At 36.4% G+C, this 26,771-nt stretch overlaps 2 protein-coding genes across 3 annotated transcripts; one reads left to right on the top strand and one right to left on the bottom strand.

Moving 5' to 3' along the window:
• The first annotated feature begins 15,395 nt into the window (after positions 1-15,395).
• Positions 15,396-24,380, top strand: LOC131155308 (uncharacterized). Of its 2 annotated transcripts, none has more exons than XM_058108344.1 (2): positions 15,396-15,597; positions 24,028-24,380. In XM_058108344.1, the coding sequence occupies exons 1-2, from the start codon at positions 15,548-15,550 to the stop codon at positions 24,218-24,220; spliced, it is 243 nt and encodes an 80-aa protein (XP_057964327.1). In that variant the 5' UTR covers positions 15,396-15,547; the 3' UTR covers positions 24,221-24,380. The 2 variants fall into 2 exon arrangements, with proteins under 2 accessions (XP_057964327.1, XP_057964328.1); XM_058108345.1 differs by having other exon boundaries at positions 24,006-24,380.
• Positions 24,381-24,506: 126 nt separating this feature from the next.
• On the bottom strand, positions 24,507-24,993 carry LOC131155307 (monothiol glutaredoxin-S2-like). The gene has a single exon (XM_058108343.1). It carries the CDS (start codon positions 24,991-24,993, stop codon positions 24,658-24,660), a length of 336 nt encoding a protein of 111 aa, XP_057964326.1. The 3' UTR covers positions 24,507-24,657.
• Positions 24,994-26,771: the final 1,778 nt, after the last annotated feature.

Genomic DNA, 26,771 nt, shown 5'->3' with positions numbered 1-26,771 from the left:
TTAGTGCTTAAGCCTAAAGTGATGACTAAGCTATGGTTAAGGCTTTTAGATTCAAAAATGAGTTTAGGTTTACTGATATATATCGAGATTGATTCCCTAAGACTTAAATATATGTGATGGACAAGATATGCTTAACTTAAGATATGTAGATTCAAGTATGAATTAAGCACTAAAAATTTGATACCAAGCAGGGATACTTTTATCCATTTGAAAGTGGATTTTTATTAAGTTATAGCCAATGATTTCATATTTTAACCCAAGAATGTATGCATTAAGTTCATATTGGTTATATACTTGGATTTGCAAGTTGGCTTGATTTTCAAATGATCTTAGTATATCAAAGGTGGAATGAATATGTTAAGATTTGACATTTTAGGGATAGACCACTTCATAGGCAAAGAGACATCACTCCTCCAAAGCCTAGAACCTAAGAAAAGCATTTATGTAATAACCCCAAAAAGAGACTATGTAAGTGAAGTGGGGTGATTTTAAAAAAAAATAATAATAATAATAATAATTAATTAATTAATTAATTAATCAGATTTAAAAAAGAAAAAATAATAATAATTAAAATTTATTTTTATTTTAGTTAATAAAATATATTATTATTATTATTATTAATTAAATATATTATTTTTATTATTATTATTATTATTATTATTATTATTATTATTATTATTATTATTATTATTATTATTATTATTATTATTATTATTATTCAGAATCTTCTTCTTCTTCTTCTTTCTTTTTCTTTTTCCTACAATGCAGGTTCTCTCTCTCTCTCTCTCTCTCTCTCTCTCTCTCCCCTCAATTTCATGGCAGATTTTTGTCCGATCGAAAATCAGAAGATACCGTTGAACTCCATTCTCCGCTGCCGTCATTTCTATTGGAGCGGATTGGTGGTAGGAGCGGTATAGGCGTATCTCCTAGGGTAAGCCAATTTTCTATTTTTCTTTAATTTCTTGCAAAATATAAGTCCAATCAACGAACGGACACCACCACGAGAATCTAGGGATGATTCTCTACAAGTCTTGCGGGATACAATTCTCGTGGGGTCGTCGTGGGCAAAACCCCAAATTTGGGGTACGAGGGTTATTAAGGGATTTATTTTTAATTAATTAGGATTAATTTAGAAATGCTAAAATGTTGAGCATTTGGAGTTGAAGTAGAATTTTAGAAATTTAGGACCCGGGTGAGCGTCGCGGGTGTAATTTTGGGACCCACGAGTAAAATTTAAAAAATTAAGTGGGGCTGTTAAATGTTAGTTTAAATATTAATTTGAGGTATATGGAGCCTAGGGAAGGTTAGATGAGTTTTATTTTGGAGAAATAGATTAATTAATCTGGGAAAAATATAAATTGCAGGAGTTGAATTTTGGGCGCCAAGGGCGTAGGAGTTAGGGTGTTAACGAGACTCTCAGTAAGCCAGGAAAGGGAAATAAATTATAACAGTATTTTTAGAATTACTATGTGAATTAATATGTGAAATTGAGCATATGGTATTTTACCTGAAAGTTATTATGATATAAATATTAGATAAATTGTGTGGCATGTGAGTAATATTAAATTGTGAATATTAAATGAAAACTGTGTGGTATGTGGCTTATATTGAAAAATGTGGAATATGACGATGTGTATTTTTTGATAAAAATATTGAAATGAGAATGATTGATGTGATTAGTGAAAAATAATGAAATGTGATATTTATGTATGGGTAAAGATTATTTGCATGAAAAATGAGTTTGTACAAATTGCTAATATGAGTATTTTGGGAAATATGAAAACACGTGAAATATGATATATATTATTATGAGATGATGAAATGCGCATAGAAAATGATGAGAATATTTATATTAAACGGAATTGTGATTTACGAAACATGATTGATGATATGCCAATACCGCACAATAATTGCGGGTGGGTGGTATTCCTTTCTTACTGATGCCATTGGGAAGGTATGCTCAGTAGAGAGATTGTGTGCATGAAGTTCCTACTGATTCCGTTGGGGAGGTATGCTCAGTATGAAAATTGTGTTGTGAAGTTCCTACTGATGTCATTAGGGAGGTATGCTTAGTATGGAAATTGTGTTATAAAGTTCCTACTGATGTCGTTGGGGAGGTATGCTCAGTATGGAAACTATGTGTGCATCTGAAGTCCCTATTGATGCCGTTGGGGAGGTATGCTCAGTATGGATACTATGTGTATATGTGAAGTCCCTACTGATGTCATTGGGGAGGTATGCTCAGTATGGAGACTGTGTGTATGTGTGTGTGAAGTCCCTACTGATGCCGTTGGGGAGGTATGCTCAGTATGGAGACTATGTGTATATGTGAAGTCCCTACTAATGTCGTTGGGGAGGTAAGCTCAGTATGGAGACTGTGTGTGTGTGAGATTCCTATGCTCAGTATGGATATCGTGAATATGTTGAGAATGGGACTTATGTGATCTAACGTATTATGTAAAGTACATAAATGTGAATTTATGTATACATAAATATGTAATGAGTTAAAATGGGAAATGATTATGAGAAATGAAAGAGTGTGTTTTTTATAAAATAAATAATTGAGGTGAAGTGAAACTCTCCGCCTGAGGGCTTACTAAGTAAGGTGAGTGCCCTGATAAGTATCAGATGTAGCCATTTCTGGCTGCATAACGTGTTAGGGCAGGGGGAAGTTACCTGTATGGGCGGGTAACCTTCCCTATTCTTAGGAACTTCGCGGTAAATATGTGTTGGAAATTATTGAATTTAAGAAATGGTTTTAAAGCTTATAAAAGCTTGTGTTGTATATCTATAGGATTATAAGAATGTGTATATCAGTGTATTTTCTCAGATGAAACGATGGTTTGAAAAGTAAAGTGTATTATAATTGAACTCATTTGGCCACACACTGTAAATAATTTATTCCGTCTTACTGAGATGTGTCTCACCCAAATTATCTAAATTTTTTAGGGAACAGGAATAGGCTAGGTGATAGGGCTCCGTGATCATAGGGAGCTGGAACCCTGATATAAAGGTGAGTTTGGACTAGGGAGGTGTGATTCCCTAGGGTTGTATTGTTTTGGGTATGAGATAGTATTGTGTAAATATGTATGTTAATACTCTGAATATTGTATTCTGGATGATATAAATATACTATCTTCTGCTATTAGGTTATATAAATAAAATGATTTTTACCCAATACCGAAAGCAGGTCGGGTTGTATGCATGATAATAGGGTTGTTGACGTGTCCGATTTGCGGATGTTATTGATGACGTGTAAATTATTTATTTATTATTGTTGTTTATAAAAAAAAAATTTACAAAAATTGGGGCGTCACAGACCTTCTCGGAGATAATAGACAGGGTTGCGGTGATTGAGAGCAGCATATAGAGAGGCGCAGCAGCACAGAGCCAAAGGAAGAGGCCCGCACCTTCTGATTTTTAGGCCGGGTCCAGTAAAGGTTCATGGAGGAGATTTGATAGCCGAGGTGGACGACGACAGGGAGGAGGAGATCGAGCAGTATAGGGCAGACAGATGCTCCCTCCTTGTCCCAGATTTTTGAGGAGGCACCCAGGAAAGTGCTGAGCGAGGCAGGTTGTCTACTATCAGTGCCACCAGCCTGGGCATTTTGCGAGGAACTACTAGGCATCACCAGCGGTAGCGGCTACTCCTCGACCATACAAAGGAGGCTGTCAGGCACCTCAAGGTGGACAACGGAGGAATACTGCGTCAGCGCAAGTTTATACACTGACGTAAGGAGATGCTGAGGCGGCGGGAGATGTGGTGACAGGTACGGTTTTAATACTGTCATTTAAAGCTACTATTTTGTTTGATTCTGGGGCGACGCATTCGTTTATCGCCCAGGATTATGTTAAGTTGTGTGAGTTTGAGCCTCAGCAGTTAGATATTAGTTTGTCTGTTGCTACGCCGACTAAGGCTATTGAGATATGTAGGAAGGTACTCAGAAACTATCCAATGGGTATTCAGGGGAGGTCTTTGTTAGCTAATATGGTGATTTTAGACATGCATGGGTTTGAGGTAATCTTGGGTATGGATTGGCTAGCTACCCACTATTCCAGCATTGACTGCCATCAGAGAGTGGTAGTATTCAGACCTCTAGAGCGACAGAAGTACAGATTCGTGGGATCACGTGTGCACACGCCACCTCAGTTACTATCTACTGTTCAGGCTCATAGATTGTTATCAGAAGGTTGTCAAGGATATTTAGCCTTTGTGAAGGCAGTATCAGAAGGGGAGCTGAGGGTGGAGGATATCCCAGTGGTGAGGGATTTTCCTGATGTATTCCTCAAGGATTTTCCGGGACTACCTCCCAATCGTGAGGTAGAGTTTGTTATTGATATGGTTCCGGGGACAGCGCTGATTTTGAAGGCGCTGCATAGAATGGCACCGACAGAGCTAAAAGAATTGAAGGAGCAATTGTAGGAACTATTAGATAAGGGGTTTATTCAGCCCAGTGTGTCGCCCTGGGGAGCACCGGTTTTGTTTGTGAGGAAGAAGGATGGCTCGATGAGGTTGTGCATCGACTATCGAGAAATAAATAAAGTGATTATCAAGAATAAATACCCTCTCCCATGTATCGATGATTTGTTTGACCAGTTACAGGGGACACAGAGATTTTCGAAGATAGATTTACACTCTGGGTACCATCAGGTGAAAGTCAGGGAGGAAAATGTTCCGAAGACGACAGAATTTCTAGTTTTTCCGTTTGATTTGATGAATGCTCTTGCGGTGTTTATGGATTTGATGAACAAGGTCTTTCACCAGTATTTGGATCAGTTTGTGGTAGTGTTTATCGATGTTATACTGGTGTATTCGAAGAGCCCAGAGGAGCATGAGGAGCATACGAGTATAGTGCTTCAAGTATTGCAAGAGAAGAAGATATACACAAAGCTCAAGAAGTGTGAGTTCTGGTTAGAACAGGTTACTTTCCTTGGACACGTCATATCCAAGGGTGGTATTTCTGTTGATCCGAGTAAGATTGAGGTGGTGGTAGACTATGCACGACCAAAGAACGTGCACGAGATCAAGAGTTTCTTGGGATTGGTTGGGTACTACCATAGATTGGTTGAGGACTTCTCTAGACTATCAGGCCCGTTGACCAGATTGACAAGGAAAGGAGCGAAGTTTGAGTGGTTTGACAAATGTGAACAGAGCTTCCAGGAATTGAAGCAGCGACTCATCAATGCGCCTGTGTTGACGATTCCTTCAAGAGGAGAGGGGTTCGTAATTTATAGTGATGCGTCCCATAAAGGGCTTAGATTCGTGTTGATGCAGCAAGGGAGAGTGATAGCCTATGCCTCACGGTAGTTGAAAGAATGTGAGAAGAACTACCCTACCCATGATCTGGAGTTGGCAGCGGTTGTTTACGCGCTGAAGATTTGGAGACACTATCTATATGGGGTTAGGTGTGAGATACTTACTGACCATAAGAGTTTAAAATATTTCTTCACATAGAAGGAATTAAATATGAGGCAAATGAGATGGTTGGAACTAATAAAGGATTACGACTGCACTATCAACTACCACCCAGGAAAGGCTAATGTGGTCACTAATGCTTTGAGTCGGAAATCGGTGGGTTCATCTATGTCTGCAATGGAGATTCAGCATTCGATCCAGATGAATCTATAGAGGCTCGGTGTGGAGCTGGTAGAGGGCGATCACCAGGTGTTCATTATTGATTTGGTTTTGCAGCCGACTCTACAGGAGAGGACGATACAAATTCTGGAGGACATGCTGCGAGCATGTGTGCTGGACTTTGGAGGTCGTTGGATGCAATATTTGCCACTGGTCAAGTTTGCATATAACAACAGCTACCAGGCCAGCATTGGAATGGCACCGTATGAGGTGCTGTATGATAGGAGGTGTCGATCCCCGTTGTACTGGGATGAGACTGGGGAGAGACAAATATTGGGGCCAGAGCTGATACAACAGACTCAGGATAAAGTCAGACTCATCAGAGACAGGATCCAAACAGCACAGAGCTGGCAGAAGAGTTCTGCAGATACTCGCCGGTGAAAATTAGAGTTTGACGTAGGAGACCACGGTGTTCCTCCACCATAAATGATGGTAATTAATAAAATTAAGATGTTTCTCTTTAAGGATGGAAAGCTGATAAATAGCAAATTTCGAGGATGAAATTTTTATAAGGAGGGGAGAATGTAATAACCCCAAAAAGAGACTATGTAAGTTAAGTGGGGTGATTTCCAAAAAAAAATAATAATTAATTAATCGAATTTAAAAAAAAAGAAAAAAATAATAATTAAAATTTATTTTTATTTTTATTAATAAAATATATTATTATTAATATTAATTAAATATATTCTTCTTCTTCTTCTTCTTCTTCTTATTATTATTATTATTATTATTATTATTATTATTATTATTATCATTATCGAGAATCTTCTTCTTCTTTCTTTTTCTTTTTCCTGCAACGTATGCTCTCTCTCTCTCTCTCTCTCTCTCTCTCTCTCTCTCTCTCTCTCTCTCTCTCTCTCTCTCTCTCTCTCTCTCTCTCCCTCTCTCTCTCTCTCTCTCTCTCTCTCCCCCTCTCTTCTCGATTTCGCGGTAAATTTTTTCCCGATCAAAAATCGAAAGATATCGCTGGACTCCATTCTCCACTACCGTCATTTCTACTAGAGCGGATTGGTGGTAGGAGTAGTGTAGGCATATCTCCTATGGTAAGCCAATTTCCCCTTTTTCTTTAATTTCTTGCAAAATATAAGCCCAATCGACGAATGAATACTATCACGAGAATCTAGGGATGATTCTCTACAAGTCTAGCGGGACGGAATTCTCATGGGGTCGTCGTGGGCAAAACCCCAAATTTGGGGTACGGGGGTTATTAAGGGATTTATTTTTAATTAATTAGGATTAATTTAGAAATGCTATAATGTTGAGCATCTGGAGTTGAAGTAGGATTTCTGGAATTTAGGGCCCGAATGAGCGTCATGGGTGTAATTTTGGGACCCACAGGTAAAATTTAGAAAATTAAGTGGGGCTGTTAAATGTTAATTTAAATATTAATTTGAAGTATATAGAGCCTAGGGAAGGTTAGATGAGTATTATTTTGGAGAAATAAATTAATTAATTTGGGAAAAATATAAATTGCAGGAGTTGAATTTCGGGCGCCAAGGGCATAGGAGTTGGGGTGTTAACGAGACTCTTAGTAAGCCAGGTAAAGGGAATAAATTATAACAGTATTTTTAGAATTACTATGTGAATTAATAGGTGAAATTGAGCATATGGTATTTTGCCTAAAAGTTATTATGATTTAAATATTAGATAAATTGTGTGGCATGTGAGTAATATTAAATTGTGAATATTAAATGAAAATTGTGTGTTATGTGGCTTACATTGAAAAATGTGGAATATAACGATGTATATTTTCTGATAAAAATATTAAAACGAGAATGATTGATGTGATTAGTGAAAAATAATGAAATGTAATATTTATGCGTGAGTAGAGATTATTTGCATGAAAAATGAGTTTATACAAATTACTGATATGAGTATTTTGGGAAATATGGAAACACGTGAAATATGATATATATTATTATGAGATGATGAAATGCGCACAGAAAATGATGAGAATATTTATATTGAACGAAATTGTGATTTACTGAAACATGATTGATGATATGCCAATATCGGACAATAATTACGGGTGGGTGGTATTCCTTTCCTACTGATACCGCTAGGGAGGTATGCTCAATAGGGAGATTGTGTGTATGAAGTTCCTACTGATGCCGTTGGGGAGGTATGCTCAGTATGGAAATTGTGTTGTGAAGTTCCGACTAATGCCGTTGGGGAGGTATGCTCAGTATGGAAATTGTGTTATGAAATTCCTATTGATGTCGTTGGGGAGGTATGCTCAGTATGGAAATTGTGTGTGAAGTCCCTACTGATGCCGTTGGGGAGGTATGCCCGGTATGGAGGCTGTATGCATCTGAAGTCCCTACAGATGCCGTTAGGGAGGTATGCTCAGTATGGAGACTATGTATATATGTGAAGTCCCTAGTGATGCCATTGGGGAGGTATGCTCAGTATGGAGACTTTGTGTGTGTGTGTGTGTGTGTGTGTGAAGTCCCTACTGATGCCGTTGGGGAGGTATGCTCAATATGGAGACTGTGTGTGTGTGAGATTCCTACTGATGCTGTTGGGGAGGTATGCTCAGTATGGAAATCATGAATATGTTAAGAATGTGAATTATGTGATCTAATGTATTATGTAAAGTACATAAATGTGAATTTATGTATACATAAATATGTAATAAGTTAAAATGAGAAATGATTATGAGAAATGAAAGAGTGTGTGTTTTATAAAATAAATAATTGAGGCGAAGTGAAACTCTCCGCCTGAGGACTTACTAAGTAAGGTGAGTGCCCCGATAAGTATCAGATATAGCCATTTCTGGCTGCATAACGTGTTAGGGCAGAGGGAAGCTACCTGTATGGGCGGGTAACCTTCCCTATTCTCAGGAACTTTGCGGTAAATATGTGTTGGAAATTATTGAATTTAAGAAATGGTTTTAAAGCTTATAAAAGCTTGTGTTGTATATCTATAGGATTATAGGAATGTGTATATCAGTGTATTTTCTCAAATGAAACGATGGTTTGAAAAGTAAAGTGTATTATAATTGAACTCATTTGGCCATACACTGTAAATAATTTATTCCATCTTACTGAGATGTGTCTCACCCAAATTATCTAAATTTTTCAGGGAACAGGGATAGGCCAGGTGATAGGGCTCCATGATCATAGGGAGCTGGAACCCTGATATACAGGTGAGTTTGGAATAGGGAGGTGTGATTCCCTAGGGTTGTATTGTTTTGGGTATGAGATAGTATTGTGTAAATATGTATGTTAATACTCTGGATATTGTATTTTGGATGATATAAATATACTATCTTCCGCTGTTAGGTTGTATAAATAAAATTGGTTTTACCCAGTACCCAATGCGGGTCGGGTTGTATGAATGATAATAGGGTTGTTGACGTGGCCGATTTGCGGATGTTATTGATGACATGTAAATTATTTATTTATTATTGTTGTTTTGAAAAACAAATTTGCGAAAATCGAGGCATCACAATTTATGTAACTCCAATTGGTATTCGTTCCTCCTTAAGTTCTAAGGAGTTTCCTTTCTTTACAACTCATACCATTGTTCTATCTTTGAGTCTTGATGGGTTAGGACTAGGTGGTACTTTGACTCTCCATACTCGTTTGGGTTTCACACCTTTTCTTTTAAATGGGTAATCAAATTTTATGTGCCCCTTCTTTTTACATAAGATGCATGTGGTGTGAGTGTATGGACTGGAGGAGGTACTAGCATAATGTTTAGATTCTCTTACAAAGTACCCCATGTATAGGTTCTTCCTTTTCCAATTTTCAATTCCATTAAAACCTATACCTTCTTTATCTAAGGTGATCTTTTGTGAACCTAAATGTTTGTCAAAATTTTCTTTACCTTTAGTGAATGTATGGATGATCTTAGACTGGTCTTCTACTTTCTTTTTAAGATCTTGCATTTTTGAATCTTTCAAGTCTTTGCAAACACTTTGTAATTTAATAATCTCTTTAGTCATGTTATTTGCTTTGCATTCAAGTTCTGCAATAAGAAGATATTTATTATTATCATTTGAAGTTTGAGATCTTACGACTTTCAATTCTTTTTCTAATTTTTGATTCTTATTTACTAACTCTTTGATTTTAAAATCATTTTCCCTTTCAACAAGAACTTTTAATTCACATTCTTTCTCACATGCCTCATACTTGTTCTTCAAAGTAGTATATCTTTTGTTAGCTTTAACAAGTGACTTATGAATTCTAACATATTCAATTTGTAGTTCTTCATAAGTAGGCATGCTCTCACTATCACTACTATCACATGATTTAGAATTAGATGCATCATTCAAATCATCACATGAATCATTGTGAGGATTATCTAATAACATAGAAGGAGACAGGTTTACCTCATCGTTGATTAGAGCTATGAAGCACGATTTACCTCCTTCATGACCTTTTGAGCTGGAGTCAAATGGAGCTATAGACTTTTCATGCTTAGATGCTCCATATCTCTTTTCAAGTTCCTCCCATATTGCTTTAGCGTTTTGACATACTCTTACTTCACAAAAGATATTAGTATCTAAAGCATAACATAGAATATTCATGACATCAAAATTTATTTGAATTAAACTCTTATCGTTATCATTCAGCTTAATTTTTGATTTGGGGATTTCTACATTATTGACACTTTTCATAGGTATGATATCCCCTTGAGTAATGACTCTCCAAGTCCTCAAATTCAATGATTTTATAAAGATAGTCATTCTAAGTTTCCAATAAGAAAAGTTTTCACCAGAAAACATTAGAAGATTTGCAGAGAACCTACCCTCACATGATTAGGATACACCAACATGAGTCATTTTGATCTTTTACAAAATAACGTTTAAGTGTAGGTAACGAGGCTCTGATACCAATTGTTAGTTTTGGTGTAATCCCAAGAGGGAGATGAATTGGTATTTAAAAATTATCACCTAGGTCAACCAATCTAGTAGCAGTATTACACAACCTAGGGGCAATCTAAGTATATATGAAATTGTAGATAAGAAATATTTACCAATATTTAACGCATATAACGCAATTTCAGTATTTCTCAACTTAATGCAATTCTGTGTCTATTAAATACACAGTATATTCAGCAAGAAAAATAAATCAAGCGCACAACAGAATATAATGTAGAAAATGTAAAAGTGACAATGAATATGATATCGGGGTTTGGCCAATCTTGCCTATGTCCCTGCCTTGGCACAACCGCACAAGAATTACACTAAGGCTCACTTAATGGGTGGAGTGACACCTAAACAACTAGGTCAATTAGCACAGGGCTGACCTTAACCTTTACAGACAATCCTTACTAGGCTGGATTACCTCCCCCTTAGGCCATGCCCGGAATACAACAGTATTTTCACAATATAACCGGTACAGTGATTATGCTTCTCAATCAAGCAGATATGTACCAAAATACAGCACAAACAAATATGCACTCATAGATGGTATAGATTTAATGCTCAGGTGAGATCCAATATGTAAACTCTCTAAGATGTGCGAGTGTATGTATATATGAGAGTTCAACCTTTGATTCAAGATAAGATATTTAACACATAAATAATCAAAGGAAGTTTAATACAATCCAAATTAAATATCTCAAGGATATTCTAAATGTATAGCACAATAGATATTTTGGATTGAAGCTGACAAAAACAACATCAAAGATAATATACAAGCTTATGTAAAATAATATTTTTGCAAATCAAAATCCACAAGCTTGATGAGTCTTGCAATCAAGATGCAAAGACTCACTAGCTATAAGGGTATTCCCGCTCAAAGATTTATTGTTTAAATCGGGAGAAAAACCCTAGCTAAGAACTCTCAATGAAAATAATCAATCAACAAGTAAGGAGAGTTTTAGTAATGTAAAACACTCAATAACACTTTTGGGAACTTGATCTATCAAGGGAATAGCAAAATAGAGAGTGTATGGAACTAGTATGAGCTAAATGGGATTTGAAAATTTAAGAGAGTTTTTTTCTTAATGATCTTGCTAATCAATCCTTAATTTTGCAAATGAAAAGATATATATAAGCAAGGGAAAAATTTTGACCGTTGGGGATATGTAGGGTATTCTTAAAATTGTTTTAAAATGGTTCAAGAAAATTAATCCTATTTAATTAAATTTAACCCTAGTAAAAAATAATTTGAATCGTGAGATTGGGGTGCCCGGTCTGAGGTTTAGGTGCCCGAATAGACTCAGCCAGAAATTCAATTTTTAAAGGTTCAGGTGTCCGAATTGAGGACCGGTTGGCTGAACCAAAGTCAGTAGCATTCTGTCCGAGGTTCGGGTGCCCGAAGCTAAGTTTAGTTAATCAAACCAACCAATTTAGTCGCCCAAACCCATTGTGAATGTAATCGTTCGAGTGCCTGGGTAGTTGAAAAGTGTTCTGACATAGGTTTAGGTGCCTGAGGGAGATACGCTCAAAAGTGGTTCGGGTGCCCGAACACAAAGCCAACATATTGACTTGTTCGGTCACCCGAGCGGTTTTACATAGCTTGGGTTCGGTCGCCTAAACCCTCTCAAGATTTTCAAATTAAGTTTATTTTTGCCTGAATTGATCCCTTGATATAATAAATGATGTTGGGGACTTATTAGTGGATATGTGTTGGGAGTTAAGGTCTTTTCAAGTACGCCCAAAAATCTGGCGTCAATTGATCGGTGCCCTGAGGTCATTTGGTCCCTATGGTCTTGTTGAGCATTAAATCCTATCATGCATGCAGGTGCATTATTACAGACCATATAAATTATTACAGACCAATTAAAAGGAATGAAAATACAATAGAGAATAGGTCTTCATTCTTTCGATTCTTTAGACGCCATAAATGAAGCTTGATCTTCATAGTCCGTATGACTTGCTTGAGTTCCTACCAATAGTGCATGCTAAGGATAGACCTGTTCAAGAAACTTAGTGCACAGGTGAGAAACATTGGTTTTGTCATAATCAAAATGGGATCAAACTCATTGAGTCAACATATTGCACTAAAAGTGCAATGACCCAAAGTCATTTGTACTTTGGTCCAATCGCCTTGGACATCCTGAAGATATAACGATGCGAAGAATCATTGAAAATTCACATGGTCATTCACTTAAGAACTAGAAGATTCTTTTATCAATTGATTTCATGTGTACTACTTGTTGTCAAGGGAAATTAATTTTTCATTTTAATGAAGCAGTATTCCTTACATTAGGGGGAGAAAAATCAGTGCTTGAAACATAAGATGAAATCACATGGAATGTCATATGTTTATCTCATTTTGATTCTTGCACAAATCAAAGTGAACTTGATGTTCGGAAGATTATACATTTGCAAGGGGTTGCAAATCAATTACTAGATTCTTTTGCAGATACCAAAGTCATATTAAAATCTCATACACTTGCTGCAAGTATTCTAGCACGTATTGATGTCCCTAAAAGACAACAGCCGGCTAATGAACCTAAGTTGCAAGTTAAGCGTGGAAGGCCTGTTGGTGTAAAAGATAAAACTCCCAGAAAGAGAAAAATGAAATATGTAAACACTCCAGAAGAGCTTATAGAGGTGGATAATCCATTTGACATTCACAACCTCATTTCTCCTGAAAATGAAATCCTTATTATGAAACCTCCTGAAGAGGAATCCACTGAATAGAAAACTCCTGAAGAGACATCCCTTGAAAAGGGACAAGTACCTGAAAATAATAATGAGATCTCAATTCATTACACATAAGAAATGTGGAATAAAAATAAAGTTATTGTTAACAACACATTTGCATATGCAGTAGCTACTGACATTACCAAAAGTAATGATGACATTACCAGAAGTAATGAGGATCTTGAACCTAAATTTGTTAATGAATGCCGATATAGAAGTGATTGACCAAAATGGAAAGATGCTATCACATCATAATTAAATTGTCTATCAAAAAGAGAATTTTTTAGACATGTAGTCTAGACACTAGAAGATGTCCAACTTGTTGGATACAAATGGGTATTTGAGTGCAAGAGAAATAAAAATAATTAAATTACTCAATATAAAGTAAGGTTTGCGACATAAGGTTTCTTATAGATACCTGAAATTGATTATGTGGAGACATATTCTTCCATAATGGATGGAATCACTTTTAGAGTCTTAATTGGCCTAGTAGTTGCTGAACGATTGAACATGTGTCTTATGGATGTAGTAACAACATACCTATATGGATCATTGGATAATTAAATTTATATGAAAACCCCTTAAAGATTTAAATTGCCTGATGCAAAACCCAGAAATTCATATTCAATTAAACTCCAATGTTCTTTATATGGATTAAAGCAATCTGGACACATGTGGTACAATCAATTATGTGAGTACCTTGTGAAAGAAAGATTCATAAATGATCCAATTTGTTTATGCATTTTTATTAAAAGATCAGAATCCAGATTTGTTATAATTGTAATTTATTTTGATGCTTTAAATTTAGTTGGGACTCCTAAAGAGCTCACTAAAGCAACTAATTATTTACGGAAGAGTTTGGGATGTAAGATTTAGGAAAGACAAAATATTGTCTTGGCTTACAAATTGAACATGTAAATGGCGAAATTTTTGTTCATCAATCTGAATATACCGAAAAGGTATTAAGGCAATTCTATATGGACACAATTCATCATTTGAGATCTCCAATGATGGTGCAATCACTTGATGTTAAGAAGGATCCATTTCGACCTCATGATAAGGGGGAGGAAATATTTGATCCTGAAGTACCATATTTAAGTGATATCGGCTCTCTAATGTATCTAGCCAATTGTACAAGACTCGACGTATTGCATTTGCTATAAATCTACTAATAAAATATAGTTCTGCTCCTACACGGCGACACTGGAATGAAATTAAGCACATTCTACGCTATTTGAGAGTAAAGTAGACAATTACAACAACATTCTCCAACCATTATGAATACTAGCTATTCATGAAATTAGTAGAGAATGCGTGTGGTTTATAAGACCAATGATTTCTCATATTCAAACAAATTGTAGTCTTCAATCAATCAAGGATATTACAACAGTTTTATATGAAGACAATGCTGCATGTATAACTCAACTAAGAGGATACATAAAGGGTGACAGAACAAAGTATATCTCTCTAAAATTCTTCTATACATATGAACTCTAGAAGGATAGTGATGTAGATGTTCAGCAGATCCAATCAAATGACAATATTACAGATTTGTTCACCAAAACTTTGTCTACTCAATATTTAAGAAATTGGTTCATCCTATCGGAATAAGACATCTTAAAGATCTTAACAAAATGAGTTAATATATGAGTGACATCTAAGGGGAAGTGTTATGAAAAATATGTATGTCACCCCATCTTCCACCACTTCGATTTTTTCACCCCCAATAAATGACTTGTTATTCATATTATCTTACAAAAGGACACCCTAACCCTCACATTTTGGAACACACATTTTTGCATGCTTGTATACATATTGCATGTTTGTATACTTACTTGCATGCTTGAAGTAAGTAAGGTATATAGAAAGAATAGGAGAGATAAAGAAAAGAGAGATATCTTGTACAAGGTCAGTTCCGATATTTTGTACAAAATCGGTTTCAAATCATCTTATAATTTCACCCAAGATAGAGAAGTTCTTTATCCCTTTTGTTTATGAAATAAATATAGTCGAACCACGTGAATTTATATCTCATCTTTATTTATTTTCTTACATATTTTATAACAAATTTTTTTATATAGAAAGTTTAAAAATTTTTAAAATAAATAAATTATATTTTAAAGGGATAATCCGTTTATGACCGTTTATTAAGCAGATTTAAATTTATAATAACTAGTTAATAAATGAGTCTAACTCGAGGGTTCACCCGTTTAATCCCGACCCGTTAACCGGTTTGCCACCCCCTACTGTCTTCCTCTTCGCATTAAATTATAGCCTGAAAGCACCGGATTTCACCGGAAACACCAATGTCTTTCTCACAGCTTCGCAATGCGCTTCCCTTTTCCAGGATCATCAGGTACCGCAATCCTCTTTACCAATTCTCACAATCTTCCTATTTTCCATTCCGTATGTGTATTTCTTCTTTCAATTCAATCCATTTTCTTTAGGTTTTTTATTTTTTTGTTCATGCTACCATGCTCCATATGATTGCGTATAAACTGTTAGGAGGGATAAAAATTCGAAGCCAGGAACCCTTTTGACGGCGCGGGGTTGAGTTTTGAGAGATAAAGTTCAGTTCCGGATGGTAACGTTTCTATGATTTCTCGGCAGCCAAACGGGAAACATTCCGTTGTGTGCATAGGGTTGTTTTTGTGATAGAAAAATTTAACCTTGAAAAAATCTATAAAAATAGAACCGAACGCGATAGTAATAGAAAGAATGCTAAAAAACTATACTTTTCTTTCAATTTTCAATTTAGTCTTGGCAATTTGATTGTGGTAATCAGGGAAGATTGTTTTGTTTTTCAGAATGTACGCTGTTTACAGACTAAATTAATATAGTACTCTGGGTAGTTATCTCTAATTATATAAGTAGTCTGTCTGTTCTATATATTTGCAGTACGCGGTTTCTTGTGTAAATTCTCATTAATCTTTTAGTCAAATTTATATTTTCATTGTGTGAAAAGCCTTTTCCTTTGGCAAGTTGAAGAAAATCTCATTGTATATCTATTCCACTGCAATTTTGTGGCTTGCCAGCCAAGATACTTCAGGCTAGTGTTTGGATTCATTGATATGATGGAGATGGGTGTTGATTTGAGCCCTAAAATTTAAATTTATTGTTTTCAAAAATCATATGTCCATTTGAAATATTGAATTTTAGTCAAAGAAATTGGGACTGAAGGTGGGGTGGGGTGTGGGAATTATTTTATAAGAAACTGGGGCCAAGCTATGGGAAAGCCCCAAAATGTAAATCCTTAATGTTATATAGAAAAGGAGTTTGTCTTCAAATACATAGAAGTAAAGACTTAAAAATTAGGAATAAGGAGATTAACATCATGCTTGGTTCAAGGAATGGAATGGGGTGGGAATGGAAAGGAATCAAAAATTGAATGATGAATGTGCAAAATCAAGTGAAAAGTTCAATTCTTTCCAATTCTACATAATTGGACAATTATTGTTCTCATATTATGTTATTGGGTGTCTAGGCTTTTGAACAGGATGAAGCCATGAAGGGAAGTTTTTTTTTGTTTTTTGTGTTTTTGTTTTTCTATACACTAAATTTGGGTGTGTTTGGGAGTTAGATAACTCACTAGTTATTGTCAACGTGTTTAGCTTACTTGCCTCCCTCGCTAAACACACGATGTCAACGGAGGTGCTGTTAATGAATTGCATAGTTTCAATATTTACTGCTTGCGTGCCACTGCTTTCATAATTGTTTATTGTTTGTGCTGCCATTTGATTGAATGCAAATGAAAGTGTTTCGTAAATGGATGTTGGTAAACGATAGGCTGACTAGTTAAACAAGAGTGTTTTAGCTAGCGTCGCACGGCCCTTTCACAACGGTGTGAAAATAGTTGGACCGTGACACTTGGTATCAGTGCAATGGTCATTGAATGTGAGGGGGTTCAAGACTTGATGATCTTTTTCTAGTCCTAATTGCAAGATTCTAATCATTGGGAGAAAATGGTACTAGGTGTAGCTTAAGGAATGTTAGTGGGGAGTTTGGCTCAAAGAATTTTATTTCTTGTGAGTTGGAAAATCAAGATTTCATCTCGAGTTCAGTGGGAAATCAAGCTAGAAGGGAGTCTAGTTGGAAAATTCGAGGCATAAGGTGTATGCTCATTGAAAGAATATGTAGATGGGTCTTAAAGGGAGTAAGTTAAATGAATAAAATAGAATTATGAAAACACATAAAATTATAAAGGGATTCCAAAGGTTTTTTAAGTATGGCGGAAGAGCCAATTGTTGAGAGGGCTAAGTTGAGCAAGGAAAGTAAGAGATGGGGAGATGTTTCGAATGAGGACAACATAGGGATTAGTGAGTTTGAATGTAAATGGTAAGGACACTTGTAACGTAGGTCACATAGTGCACTTGTGAGGAAGAGTGATTTAGTTACTGTGGGAGGCAGTAGAAGGGATAGGGGTAGACCTAAAATAACTTGGGAGAAGATGGTGAGTAAGGATTTAGTATCCTTGAATCAATCAAAAGAAATGGTCCATGGTCGCATAAATTGGCGGAAAAAGATTTATATAGCCGACCCCACTTAGTAGGACTAAGGCTTGGTTTTGTTGTTGTGTTGTTGTATTCAGGAATAGTGTGGATATTGCTTTGATTCTTCTATTGATCTGCTCAAGGATCTATCTTGCGTGTCACCTCCTCCTTTAGATGGTTTGGAAGGTATTAATTTGTTTGAAGATGACGTACACAAAGATGATAAAAAGGTTAAGGATGGAATTTTGCCTACCTCTGTCCAAGATGAAATTCCTGCGAAGAATATTGATACTCAGAGGCTGTTGGATGACTTGGGCCTCAAGTTATTTGATCAAGGAGGTAATGAAGTCAAGGTTGATGGTGGCAAACCCAAGGTAAAGAAGGGTCAAAGGGAGTTAGCTAATTTGAAGTGTTCGGTGAATTGTGTTAGGAAGGGTTTGAAGATGGGATTTCTTGGCTGTATTACTTTGTATTGTCTCTTAGCAACACCTTATCAAGTAGTTGCTCTTTTAAGGTTTCCCTTGTGACTTCTTTCTTCTTTACAAATGGTAGAGCCACAAGTCAGTAGAGCAGGTGTATTGTTTTCATTGCATTTGTTCTTTCAAGAAGGAGTTCTTGAAACATAGCTACCTGTTCTTAAGGCAAGAGTGCTTGAAGAGATAGCTACCCAAAGGAGGAGCAGTATACGCAAGGTCTAAGCCGACCATAGTTGTCTTTGTCCCTCTTCTTCTTCCGTCCGACCCTCGAGTGCAAAGGCAGAAGGGAGCTTGATTGCAAGACCCACCCATCAGGCAGGGATGAAAGTCGGCCTTAGTGATCCGACGGTGTTGAGTGGAAGGGCCGTCGCTCAACGGATAAAAGTTACTCTAGGGATAATAGGCTAATCTTCCCCAAGAGCTCTCATTGATGAAAAGGTTTGACATCTCCATGTCGGCTCTTCGCCACCTGGGGCTGTAGTATGTTCCAAGGGTTGGGTTGTTTGCCCATTAAAGCGGTACGTGAGCTGGGTTCAAAACGTCGTGAGACAATTCGGCCCATATCTGGTGTGGGCGTTAGAGCATTGAGAGGACGTTTTCCTGGTACGATAGGATTGGGAAGGACGCACCTCGAGTGTATCAATTATCATGCCCACAGTAAACGTTGGGTAGGCAAGTGCGAAGCGGATAACTGCTGAAAGCATCTAAGTAGTAAGCCCACCCCAAGGTGAGGGCTCTCTTATCTATGCCCCTGTAGGGATGGAGTAGCAGAAGATTTGAGAATTCAAAAGAAGGTCACGACAAGATGACCCGTTTATTATTATGATAGGTGTTAAGTGGAAGTACAGTGATGTATGCAGCTAAGGTCGAAGAAAGAGAACATCTCTCCCTGAGAATGAGAACATTGATGAAACAACCAAACAAAAGCTTCTATGAGATCTTGACTGATCATGTACATGTGGATGTAGAGATCACACTCTAACCCAATTCTCAAAACATAGTTGTGTATTGAAAATAGATCTTGGACAGTACATGACAGTTCAATCTGCACTTTGATCAACACGAAATATATGATGTTTTTTTTTTTTTGGATGAGAGGCCCTTATGGGGCATTTCATGATCTAGAGTAAGGGCTTGATGTGGTCTATGATTGGTTGTGGTATAGGCCTCAAGTTTTTGCTTTTGAGATCAAAGGCTGGAACCGGCCCGGCAGACTACTCGACACTTTGAGGTTACGAGATGACGACATAGACTTACAATGGCCTGATGAACTATGGAGAAAGTTCATGAACCACCAAATATGATAAAACTTCTAAGGAATCCCATGGTCCTATGAAAAAGATAAGTATGGGCTCTAGTGGGTGGAGAGGCAAGGAAAAGCTATGGGAAAGGTAGGAAGGAGCTTACAGCCTGTGATTAATTTTGTTAAATGCGTGGCGTATATCACGCTTCGTTGTTACAATAAGGGGATTTAATCTTCAAAAACCGGGTCGCACACTAAACTGAACACAAAGTAAATTGAAAGCTTGAGTTCTTTCAAAACCAAACCTTGAAGAGCAGCAGCACGCAGATCAAAATCTGACCTTCAAGCTGGGTTAAAAAAAAATGGGTTTGGATCTCCTGGGGTAACGATTTGGGAGATCCAAAACCAAAAATAGTGGTATTTGCTATCAACAACATAATGGAGGCAGTCAATCAATATAGATTGATCTGAAATCTGATTCAAAACCAATATAGCACCTATAGGTCCATAAGAAATGTATTGAATCGATTCTTTATATTTTATGAATAGATCTGATTGCAACTTCAAATATGGAATTGCATATAAGCACCAAGCACTGCTACTGCAATAATAACAACGGCTACTTTGCTATGAAGCACTTGGACTACTAATGTGGAGTCAGCTTGAAAGACCTTCTAGTCAGATGGTCCATGGTTAGACCGGAGTTGAAAATACCTATTTTCAAAATCAAGTCATTGTAAACTCACTTTACTTTCTCAATAAAGCTGACCAGCTCACTGGGGAAAGTTACTTTTATCCATTGAGAGCCCTATTCTGCCTCCAAAATATTCAAGCCTATAAAAGAGGAAGTGTATGATGCTGCAATATGAAGGGCGAAAGGCAGTCATTTCCAGTACAACTGCAGGTTCTGAAAGATCTGTTTTGATAGGAACAGGAGATTACCTTATGACTCCTCCAACCCTTTTTTTGTCTGCTATTGGATACGCCTAAGAACGAACTGAGTAATCTTACCATTTTTATGCAATTGCAGAGTCATCTCTAAGGGAAGGGGTTGGTAAACATTCTCTTTTAGTACACCGCTAAAAGGAACTTGACAGCTGAATTGCTCTTCTTTTCCTCCGTACTTCAGGGCTTATAACTGGCCTTCCACTGGATGCCAGCTGGCAGGGAACTTTCTCTTTTCTACTTCTTTTCCTAAGAAAAAAAGTACTGATTGAAACTGGAAAATAAAAGGAATATGCCCTATAGTTTAGGTAAATATTTAATGGGTTCCCCAACTAGAGAGGTCTTTCTTGGAGGAGAAACTATGCGCTTTTAAGAAAAGGTTGGAAAAACGAGTTTAAAGATAAAAAAGGGCCAATTTTCTTATTGATTTGACATCTTGTCTTGTGTGTTCCGTCTTGATAATATCGAATGAAGTAGAGCCAGAGTGAAGGGGCGATGATCCGCCCACACAATTGGTAGTATGAGAGGCAGCCACTTGGGGCCTATCCATTCCAAACCCAAATGCAACTCATAATGGCTATGATTAGCATGCTTAGCCGCCGGTGCTACTTCCTTAGTGAAGTATCCCATTTCGACTTCTATAGGGTTTGTTTACTGCTCACAGTTTCAGCATTGCACCTCACTAGGACGGCTTTCTTTCTTCCCTTAAGAGTCCTTTTAGCAGGTCTTAGTGCCTTCCTCTCTTCCACAAGAGGGAAGATCTTACCAAACTTCAAATACATACTTTTCTTAAAGAATTGGATATAACAAACACTTACTTTATTAGCATAGAATTACCCTCAGTCCCTTCTCTTTCAAGCTTGGAGTTGAAATCGATCAATAACCTTAGACGAAATAGCTTGCAAACCCTTATACGAGTCCATCAGCCACCAATATCTTGTTCTTGAAATATTACCAAGAAAATCAAGGATTTGGGGCTTCTTGCAGCCACTCACTTAAAGTTCGGTGTGAGATCAACGAAATTCCTTGAGTTGCATGCCTTTCTCTCCCACCACCTTTTTTTGAATCCCTAAGAGAAGCTTAGGATAGGAAGGCTGTGTGGGAAAAATAGAGTTCCACTCTCCCAATGTTCTTTCAATGCTTGAGGGACCGGAGCGTGTGGACAAAGAGAAGGCAAGGTTGACGAACAACAAGGATAAGGATAGGACCCAGTTCGGCTAAGACCCTTAGTCAGTCATCGTGAGTTATTTTCTCTAAGTCCCTATTTGGTACTGTTTTTTTTGCGAATTCCCAAATCCACCAGATGACTCTTTCTCAAGAGCCCAAAGAGAAATGCCTAGCCAGACAAATAGCTTAGTCGCAGGAAGATTCCCCAACTGAGGTACGATAACCTAGCTGCACTGGTATAGAATCAGCTGCACATTAATCTTCCTCTATTCTATCAATTTCATTTCTTTTTTATGTCCACATGTTTGCTTTAAAAAGGAAGTCAGGGAGTGAGCTTATAGCCATAAGAGGTTTTTAAAGAATGGCTTTTGTTAAAATTACTAATGCTATTATTGCAGTTTTTGTTTTTTTGTTTTGCTTTAATTTTTTTTCTCTTTGAGTTTTACATGTATATATATATATATATATATATATATATGTTTGAGGATTTAATATTCTCACTTTGATTGTACATTCTCATCCTTAATATATTTTCTTTTAGTATCAAAAAAGAAAAAAACTTTCTAATCATGCTCCGAGGGATTTGCTTACAGTTATCCCTAACTGTGGGGCCTATGGGTTTTCAAGCCTTGGCTCTTTTCAATTACTAGGGAAGTTGGCATGCTTCTCATCGAACAATCTCCTCCCTCTTTTTCTTTCAACTATAAAGTAATCTAATGGAAGTTCTCTCCACTTGTGTATATATATATATATATATATATATATGTTATATCAATTTCTTTTGCCTTTTTGGTCCATTGGGAGACTTAAGGTTGACCGGGGTAGCCCAACCCATAACCTTCCCACTCCCTACCAAGGTTTGAACCCAAGACCTCTAGCATGAATATCTCACACTCTAACCATTGGGGTGCCCTCGAGGAGATTATTTTGTGGATGTTAATTTAGAGACTTTGATAATAGTTATCTAGGGGAGAAGTGGATGAGCTGTCAAATTTAAATTGTTTGAAATTGTGATTTGACCTATTACATCTTCTTCCTTTTGAAAACATGGGATTAACTGAAGTTTTTGGTGTATAAATCCACTTCTCCCCTAGATAACTATCAACAAAGTCTCTAAATTAACATCCACAAAATAAAGAGAGTATCAATAGACTTCCATGAGCAGAACGTGTTGAGGATAATAAACTGTTTCAGAGTTGCATGTAGTATCCTTTTACTTTTGCATTGTTTTTCATTTTATTAGCTTTCTTTATTGTGTTCCTCTACATGGCCATGAGTTCAGGCGCCCTATGAAATTAAGGCAGACCAGCGTTTTAGGCATTAATAGGGTTTGATATCACCATATTCAATTAGGTTGGCAAAACTGCTTGATAGGAATATGTCTCCTTTTCTAGACATATTTGTTATTAATTTTTAGTGTCATAAGAAAATCTTGCCTGTATTGAGAGTTGCATTTTTTTCATTTTAAAAATTTTATGTTATAATATGAATCATTGGATTCATTAGATATGGAAACAGAAACCTTGCAAACACTTGCTGTGTTTTTATTTGGTCTTTTTTTTTTTAATCTAATGTAAGCAGGAAATTTGTGCCTTAGAAGATAATAATTCACCATATTCTATAAATGTAGCAAAACACCACCACCATCAATAATGAAAATCTTTGAAGTCCCACTCAGTGGAATCAGGTTTATGAATCTTTTCTACCATTTTACTCTTATCTAGATCAATGTCCTTTGGAACTTAAAAGAGTGTTGTTAAATCTTTTCTATCTCCATCCAAGCTATTCTAAGTCGTCACCATCCTTTCCTAGACTAGTGCGACTTGGTTTCTGGTGCAAGTGTCCGAATCATCTCAACCTTCTTTACCCAAATTTATTTTCTGATAGTGTTACTCCTAATTACTACAGATGTACTCATTATTTACTTCAATGTTGTAGAGTTACCAGTGCACCCATCTTAATATTCTTATTTTAATTATACTTACTCTTTGTATAATGTATTTGTTGTTTCTTGGTTGTCCAACAATTTTGTCCTAGTAAAGTAGTGTAAAGTAGTTGGTCTTAAAGTTGTCTTATAAATTTTCATTTTATTTTACAGGTATTTGACAATGACATAACATGTCAAATGTACCACTCTATTTTGAAAGAACTTTTGACTCTCTGCATCGTATCTTCTTCATTTTCTTAATCTGCTTGGATGATCAATCTAATGTACAATGTAATGATCCTAGGAATTTCTTGATCAGCAAGTTCAACTTTTTATTTGTCATCACTCTTGGAATTAATAGAAACTGCATTTCAAATGTAATAAAAAAAAATGTGGCGCTGTTTTAAATTTGAGTGAGTGGTTTCATTTTTTACCATTTAAAATTTTTTCAGACTATAAATTTGTAAGTTTTGCTTGTATGAGGTTCTCAATATTTTTGTTTCTGACCGCTCACAGGCTACTGCCTCTTCTTTGACAGGCAACTGGAGCGAGAGATGGAAACTGTGATTAAGGTACTGCAGCCTGGACCTCTAGGAATCATAGAGCACAAGTTCTCTGCTAAGGAGATACACGAGGCAAATGCCACTGTTGCTAGAGCAGTAGCAAATTGGAAAATGAGGGCGAACCTCGAGCAGAGAAGCGACATTTTGAAAGATTATATTCAGAAATGATAGAATACTTGTTACTTACTTTTTCAGGAATAATTGGATATAAACAATTCTGTAAATGACTTACACTTGCTCTTCTCAATGTCATCTTGTGTTGGAGCATCTTTTGTTTCTGAAACCCGTTTTTCACAAGTTCATATAGAAACAATTTCTTTTTCGTGCATGATTAAATTGCTAATCTAAATAAATCTATGTTTTGCCAAAACATGGTGAAACATATATATGTACCTAATATGTGAAATGAAAAGACAGAGGAAATAATGTGCATTCTCACAGGAAAACAATCAGCTGGAGAAACTATATATATTGATTAAGAAAGCATTCAACATACCACTTACATGGTGCATGCATGCATGCTGGTTTTCAGATTATGCTACCAAATTATATTCAGCAAAAGTAGTAAATTAATGTGATATATATGAGCATGTTGTATTATTTATCTATCCTTTCCAAACCCATATAGCTTTAGCCTGGATGAGCAGTGGAGCGAGCTTGCCCTGGATATGGAGGCTCATGACCTCATTGGCACCTCCGACAAATTGATGACCAATGAACACAGCTGGGACATGGGCAGTGCTGGAAGTTTCAGCACTTTGCCCCAGCAGCTTGCAAGCGCTCTCCATCTCCTTTCCACTCGGGACTTTGTCGAGCTCGTGAACTTCAGGGTTTGCGCCATAGCTGGATATCAGCTTCTGGATGCTATGGGACATGCAGCAACTGCTCTTGCTGAAGATCACCACTGGCTTTTCAGACCCCAAACTCATCACCATATCCATTAGCTACAACTTGGGAGATATTGATCAGTCTCTCAATGCTAGGTAACTAGGTAGCTAAAAACTCTTGCTATCTTAATTGCTGTTTGCCCTGTGATTGTGAAGAGCTTTGAGCTCCCATGAAGGTTATTTATATTGCTTCCCATATAGCAAAAAAAAAAAAACAAAGAGAGCTTGTGAAAGAAATGTTCCTAAGAATATATTGGATTCCCAAATTACCCCCCCGATCATTACTTGATAATGACCTCTGGCATATCAGTTCTGGTAATTTGCAAAATGTGGCCACTGGCAATTACATAAAGCAGATAAGGAGGGCCTTACAATATTCCTAAATGACTCTCATCCCACATGATCGCATGATAGTTAAATTATCCATTGTGTGAAAGGGACTTTTTGCACACATGGAAACAAACATCCTGCATCTTAAGGCATCCCCCTTGACCTGAATGATGCCGGGGCTATTTTAGTAATTTTATCTTAGTAATTTCTTTTATTTATTTATTTTTCAGAAAATTTCATGTACAGGAGTTTTTGCCATATCCATCCAAGAGCATCTGCCTGAAATATCAAAGACTTATTGGGTTTATCCAATTGAGCTTGCTGCCCTTTATCCACATAGAATGATTCGCATCAGTATCAACTCAAGAACGCCAAATTTTTATTTTTATTTTTTAATATTTGGTTTATTTTATTTTATTTTATTTATTATTTATTAGTGGGGAAAGATTTTTGTGGGGGGAATATATATGCTGATTTACAAAAGGTAAATCTGCATTCAATGCAGATATTCTGATAAAAAGCAACAAATCTAGATCAATATATGAAGCAATATACCACCAAAAAAGAAGAAGAATATACCAAGGTGATCTACAACATTATCCGCTTTGCCACATTGCTGTAAATAACAGCAAATAGAAAGCTATGGCCCCCCTGTGTGATACGCATAGTATCTTAGCAGGGTTTGGAGCAGCACAAAGAGACAATCATGGAGAGTATCCCTAGTGTTAAAAGATCATTAAAATTTTTTTCTTTACAGTTCAACTCACTAACTTTAATTTAATATAAAGAAATCTACTAAATATTTAATTATATCAAATTAACCTAGTTTATTATCGGTGAACTAGGTTATTAATTCTTAATAGTTAATATTTATAATACTATTTTTTTATATAATAACTTTTTAATGGCCTTACAAATTTCTTCAAATTCATTTCTCCAATTAAAATATTTTTTTTAACAAATTTTATCTTAAATAATGTATTATTTCTCAACGGCATATATGTTGTAATAAAATTTAATCTATTATAATAATGTTGTTCTTTGTTGATTGGAAAGCCATAAAATTTTCTTTTCTTTCCTTGCAATAAAATTTGTACAGTTTGTTTATTTTGAAGCTATTTTCTTAACTTATTGTTAGCTTTACCGTAATCCCAAGAGGGGGGGTGAATTGGTATTTCAAATTTTATCCCCTAGGTGAATCCCCTAACAACAGTGTTACACAAGCCTGAGGTCAGTCTAGTGCAGATAAGTAAATGAATATAAATATACAATGGAAATTAAACTGCACAAATAATTTAACTAAGTATGCACAACAAAGTAGTAAATAGAGATGACATCTAGAAATGTTATCGAAGTTCAACAAACTGCCTATGTCCCCGCCTTAGCTAACAAGCACAAGGATTACCACTATAGGCTCACTTAACGAGTGGAGCAGCACTTAAACAAGTAGGTTAATTAGCACAGGGCTGACCTCAACCTTTACAACCAATCCTTACTGGACT

This window comes from Malania oleifera, chromosome 5 (genome assembly GCF_029873635.1).
Source record: "Malania oleifera isolate guangnan ecotype guangnan chromosome 5, ASM2987363v1, whole genome shotgun sequence".
Taxonomy (NCBI): domain Eukaryota; kingdom Viridiplantae; phylum Streptophyta; class Magnoliopsida; order Santalales; family Ximeniaceae; genus Malania; species Malania oleifera.
This window is presented reverse-complemented; position numbering and strand designations above follow the sequence as displayed.

Bases quoted from the DNA above. Each gene is read 5' to 3' on its own strand.
- LOC131155307 (XM_058108343.1), bottom strand. From the start codon at position 24,993: ATGGATATGGTGATGAGTTTGGGGTCTGAAAAGCCAGTGGTGATCTTC.
- LOC131155308 (XM_058108344.1), top strand. From the start codon at position 15,548: ATGTCTTTCTCACAGCTTCGCAATGCGCTTCCCTTTTCCAGGATCATC. The intron at 15,598-24,027 runs GTACCGCAATCC...CTTCTTTGACAG, and splicing joins CCCTTTTCCAGGATCATCAG to GCAACTGGAGCGAGAGATGG.